Genomic DNA, 5,362 nt, shown 5'->3' with positions numbered 1-5,362 from the left:
GGGGGGGGGGGGGGGGGGAGGGTGCCCGGCACGCAAACACGCGAACACGTGAAACCTGACACATGAACCAGGCTGCAAGCAGAGAGTCGATGGGGAGGACGCTGCTTGCCTCGGTGCATGGCGTCGCGATGTGGCTGGGCGGCTTGCCCAGAGACGAGCGGCGACGAGCCCCGCGAGCGGCGGGTTGCAGGGCTCACCCGAGCGAGGGGTTGAGCGTGCTGGTGAAGTTGTTGTTGGCCACGTTGAGGCGGGCCAGCTGCGGCAGGAAGAACATGCCGCGGCCGATCGGGCCGGACAGGCCGTTGCCTGAGATGTCGAGGTCCGTCATGTAGATCATCAGGCTGATGCGGTCGTCCAGCTGCCCGACGAGTCTGTGAGTGTGTGTGAGAGAGAAAGAGTGTGTGTGTGAGTACGTGCGTGCGTGCGTGCGTGTGTGTGTGTGTGTGTGTGTGTGTGTGTGTGTGTGTGTGCATGTGTGTGTTGGAGGCCAGGTGCAGCAAGGGCAAGGATCGCAACGGCAGAATTACTGGGGTTGGAGGCCGAGGGGCGTCGGGGGCTGCGCACACAAGAGCCCCTTCCCTATGTGCGTGGCGCGGCGTCGGCCGCGCCAGGCGGCGCGGCGCCCGCAGACCTGTTGCTCGACACATCCAGGTATGTGAGCAGCTGCAGGTGGTAGATCGGGTCCGGCAGCTCCCCCGTGAATTGGTTGTGGCCCAGCTTCATTGACACTATCTGGTTCCAGGCCTGCAGGGGCCAAGGGGCAAGCGGTGAGGAGCGCAGGGCGAGGGGGTGGGGGGGCCGCACGGCAGCTGCTGCGGGGGCCCGCGCGAGCATTGGCTGGAGCGGGGTTCAGCCGGCACCTCGCCAAGCAGGCAGCACGTGGGGGGCAACGGCCAGGCGCGCGGCTTGGAGGCCGGCGCCCGCAGGCGCACCCGTGTTGCGGGCAGGCTGCCTGTGAGGTTATTGAAGGAGAGGTCCAGGAGGGCCAGCTGACTGCAGTTGAGCACCGGCGTGGCGGGGCCCTTCAGACGGTTGCCGTGGAGGTTAAGCACCGTCAGGCCCGAGTCTTGGTCGCATATGTCCACGGGGATCGTACCCGTCAGTGTGTTCATCTGCAACAGGGAGAGGCGGTCGAGGGGTGGGTGAGGGGGGTTGTTTAAAGGGTACAAAGTGAGGCAGGGGCGGCAGCGGTTGAGGGGATGCGAAGGGTTTAAGGCAGGGGGGGCGGAGCTGAGGTCCAGCACATGAGGAGATGGCCAAGCAGCAGCAGCAGCAGCAGCAGCAGCAGCAGCAGCAGGAGCAGCAGCAGCAGCAGCAGCAGCAGCAGCAGCAGCAGCAGCAGCAGCAGCAGCAGCGGCGCCGGCGGCGCCAGCGGTCGCAACTGCGCCGGCTGCGACCTCTGATCCCGATTCCATCATCAGCAGGCGGCTGCCCCATTGCCCACCTGGACATCCAGCTCCAGCAGGTTCTTCAAGTTTGAAATGCTGGCGGGAATCTGCCCCACCATCCCGGTCTTCTCCCCGGCATGTTCATCCCCGCCGCCGCTCTGTGCCTCGCCGCCCGCCGCCTCGCCGCCCGCCGTCTCGCCGCCGCCGCCGGCTGGCGGGTTGACGCCCGCGTTGGCGCCGAGGTTGAGCACTCGCAGCTCCTTGAGTTCGCCGATCCAGTCGCCAATTTCTCCATGCAGGAAATTGGTGCCGAGCTCCAGCTTCCGCAGCTTCTTGAGGTTTGCAAGCTCAGGGGGCACCGTGCCGCTCAGCCAGTTGTTGGCTGTGGGGCGACAGATTTGGGCGCAGCGGCGGGGGCGTGGCTTGGTGGGCGGCGCTGCCGGCTGCCTTGTTTTGCGAGGCTTGGCCTGGCCCAGCCTGACCCCAAACAATTTGAGCGTCCAGGACAAAGCCTCACCCCTGGCCAAATTTGGCGGGGTAGCCATGTCATCAGCCAGCCGCCCACGTACCCCACCCCCTAGATAGCTCACCGACCCACGCCGCCAGCCACCCACCCAGCCGCCTTGTCATCGACCCGTCCGCCTTGTCGCCCAACCACCCAGCAAGCCACCCAGCCACGCAAGCGCCCCGTCTGGCCAACACCACTCACCGAGGTCCAGGATGGTGAGGTTGGTGAAGCGCCCCCAGCGCGCATCCATGACGCCGCTCATGTCGTTCGACTCGAGATTCAGCCCCACCATGCCGCAGGCGTGCAGCTGCTCCGTCGCGTCCATCAGCGACGGGTTGGAGAAGCTACCGTTGACGTTGTCCGCGGTGATCGACAGATTGGCCATGCCGTTGACGGCCCAACACTCGCCCGCTGCGAACGCCGTGGGGTCGCAGCAGGTGATGCCCCACCAGCGGCAGTAGGGGGGCTGCTTGGCGCGGCTGCTCTGGATGATGCGGGTGCAGGGGAAGCTGCGCGTGACCATCCAGGACTGGGCGTGCTGCCACGGGCTGCTGGCGTTGTAAGTGAGCCGGAAGAAGGTAGATAAGGCGTCGCACGTAGCGCGCTGGCAGGCCAGTGTGCAGACGCCGCCGACAATGCCTGGGCACGTCGGCGGCGGCGGCACCTTCTGCAGCGCATCAGGCGCGTCCTCTTGGTCGCCCGTCGCACCGCATGCCGGCGCCGCTGCGGGCGGGCAGTCGGGCGGAGGGGACGGCAGCGGCGCCGGCGTGGCGTGCCGTTGTGACCACCTGCACCAAGAGCGCCCCCTCGGCCCAAAAGAGGCAGCAGCGTACGCGTCCCAGGCTGGATGAGGGATGAGCTTGCGTCTCCCACCACTACTTCGCATTCGAAAATCGCCCCGTATGTTGTCCTCATCCAACTCACCATTTAGCAGCACCAGCAGCGTCGCGGTGGCCACCGCAAGCCTCACCGCGCCCAAAGGCCTCTTGATTGCCATTCCCTCCCTTGAACTTTTATGCAACCATCTGATCCATAACGTGCTCCACCCTCTGGCGTTCACCTACAGGGCGTAAAATCTCCAGGCCAGCTAGTGAAGGTGATACAAAGCGCCTCCGTATTTGTGAAGGAGCATTCGGCACCAGGCGGAGGGCATCATGTAGGTGGGTGCATGCAGCACGCCGCGCAACGTTGCCGACAGCATGATCGGGGTGACTGCTCGGTGACGACGGCTGTGTCAAGATTGGTGGTTGCATGTCGGTTTTACTGCGCGGGTGAGGTTGCACAGGCGCATAATACTGCAGCGTGGTTACTCTTGTTGCTGCAACTCCTCTGACGATCGCATGGGATCAACACTCAGTCGACACCACAAGCAGCAGTGCCGCGCTTCACGGCGGGGCGGATGGTCTGGCGCCGGGCAGCGCGCCGCATCAGTTAGCAAGGGGAGCCGTCAGCTCCCCTGCGGATCATTGATACCCGGGGAGCAGACATGTGGCGAGCCCATACAAGGCTTAGTTGCTCCCAAGACGGGGCTCTCCCAATCGAAACGTGGCTGCAAAAACACGCCAAGCCGGACCCCTCAGACGCGCCCCTGACGGAGCAATGTGTACATCAACGGTTTTTCAATCTGGGGGTCATCGGGCGGCGCTGGTGCCGCCAAGAAGCAGCGCCGCAGGCGCAGCGCGGCGCTGCGAGGTCGCGGGGCCGCCGCCGCACGGCGGGGTCGCAGGGGCACGCGCCAAGGGGGCGCTGCCGGCGCTGCGCCGCCCCGAGCGGCGCGGGGTCGTCGCTGCGCGGCGAAGGCCGGAGGTGGAAGGGGTGATGCAAGTAGGCGGGCCGGCGGGAGTGTGCGGGAGTGTGTGAAGAGCGAGTGACAAGGTTTGGCGGTGGGTCATGGGCGTGCCGCAGCCGGCAGCGGCGGGAGCAGCTTGCCGGCAAGCCCCACAGCCCTGAGGAGAAACCCCACGCGCACCGGCGCGCGCGGGGGCATGTCACTTATCAACGTCAGTGCGGGTGCGCGGTGTTGGGGAGCCGCGGGGACGCGGTCGTGAGCCGTCCGGCTGGCTGGACTTGCGGTGCGGTGCGGTGCGTTGGGGCGGGCGGCTGTTTGCTGGGGCGGGGCCGTTTGGGTACATCAGCGGACGAGTGGCGCAGGCGCGTTGGGACCAGCTATCTAGGATGCCAGTGGGAAGAGCGCGTCGGTCCCTGCGTCACCGCATGCGGGGGCGCCGCGGCGCCTTCAGGCTCTGCGGAGGCCGGCGTGCCCGCCGGCGAGAGCCCCACAGGACATGGGTTGGATGGTGCAAAAGGCGGCGGCCCCCTGACTGGACCGCAGCCAAGGGGGCCGCAGCCGAGGGTTTTAGGGTTTAGGGGTCTGCGCTGGGCGTGGGAACGCGGCACAGCCGGGGGCACCGCAAAAAGCTCCAGGCGCAGCCGCACAAGGCGGGAGCGAAGGGCGGCGGGCGCGACCCAGGGGCCAGAGCCTGTCGGCGAGGCTCGCCGTGCGGGCCAGGTGCGGCGGGGCGGCGCGGGGCGGCCCGGCGTCACTGCAGCGACCCCGAAGAGTACCGCTGCACAGAGAACGAATGCATCCGCACCGCCGCCGCCGGCGCCAGCCCATCGCCCTCAAAGAGCCGCCGCCGCGCGAGCTCCTGAGACAGCCACGCCGCGTAGCCGCCGCCGCCGCCAGCGCCGGCGGCGGTGCTGGCTAGGAACGCGTCCCTGAGGCCCGGAAGTATCTCTGGCAGCGACGCCGCGGCGGCGTCGGCGGCGCCCGAGCGGTCGGCTATCCGCCGCCCCTTGCCCCTCGCCTCCTCTTGGGGCAGGTACGCGTGGCGCGCCGCGAGCGGCGCGGTGGTCACTGAGACCATGTCTAGTGCGTCGCTGCCCTTGAACACGTACGTGCCCAGGTGCAGCGCGCGCACGGCCACGCTGTGGCGCGGGAGGGCGGCTGCGGGGCGGCGGCACGGGGAGTGGGGGAGGCGGGGGAGGGGACTGTGGGTCGCGTCGCGGCGGAGAGGGGCAGACAGGGCAGGGCGCCAGCCCCCGCAGCGCCCTCGTTCGGCTGGCTAAGATGTGGATGGAGAGCATTGACAAGGGCGACCCCAGCCCCGAGCGAGGATGGCACCCACCGGCCTCGTCTTCAAACGTCGTCGGCCGCGCGGGCCGCGGCCGCGGTGACCCCGACGCGTCCGACGCGCCCGCCGCGCCGCCGCCGCCGCTGCTGCCGCGCCGCGCGCCGCTGCCTAGCCGCCCTAGCGACGCAGCATAGCCATAGCCGTAGCCATGGCCGTAGACGACAGGGGCCCTGAGTTGGTAGGGCACCCCAAAGCGCCCGTACCGTGCGCGGCTGATGAGCTCGGTGCCTGAAAGCGTGCGCGACGGTCCGGGAATTCCCAGAACGTCGTCGTCGTCGCAGTCCAGGGAGTCCGCGGAGGACTGCTGCCGCGACGGCGCGCCCGCCCACCAC

At 68.3% G+C, this 5,362-nt stretch overlaps 2 protein-coding genes across 2 annotated transcripts; both read right to left on the bottom strand.

Moving 5' to 3' along the window:
• Positions 1-193: 193 nt before the first annotated feature.
• MNEG_7071 (hypothetical protein) lies at positions 194-2,893 on the bottom strand (the record flags this gene model as incomplete). The annotated part of the gene is made up of 6 exons (XM_014044454.1): positions 194-371; positions 632-744; positions 933-1,112; positions 1,445-1,770; positions 2,098-2,619; positions 2,821-2,893. The coding sequence occupies 6 exons, from the start codon at positions 2,891-2,893 to the stop codon at positions 194-196; spliced, it is 1,392 nt and encodes a 463-aa protein (XP_013899908.1).
• A 1,543-nt stretch (positions 2,894-4,436) lies between these two features.
• Positions 4,437-4,763, bottom strand: MNEG_7070 (hypothetical protein; the record flags this gene model as incomplete). The annotated part of the gene is made up of 1 exon (XM_014044453.1): positions 4,437-4,763. One exon carries the CDS (start codon positions 4,761-4,763, stop codon positions 4,437-4,439), a length of 327 nt encoding a protein of 108 aa, XP_013899907.1.
• Positions 4,764-5,362: the final 599 nt, after the last annotated feature.

The sequence above is a fragment of the Monoraphidium neglectum genome (assembly GCF_000611645.1).
Source record: "Monoraphidium neglectum strain SAG 48.87 unplaced genomic scaffold scaffold01218, whole genome shotgun sequence".
Taxonomy (NCBI): domain Eukaryota; kingdom Viridiplantae; phylum Chlorophyta; class Chlorophyceae; order Sphaeropleales; family Selenastraceae; genus Monoraphidium; species Monoraphidium neglectum.
Note: the sequence above shows the minus strand (reverse complement) of the source record. Positions and strands in the feature narration are given on the sequence as shown.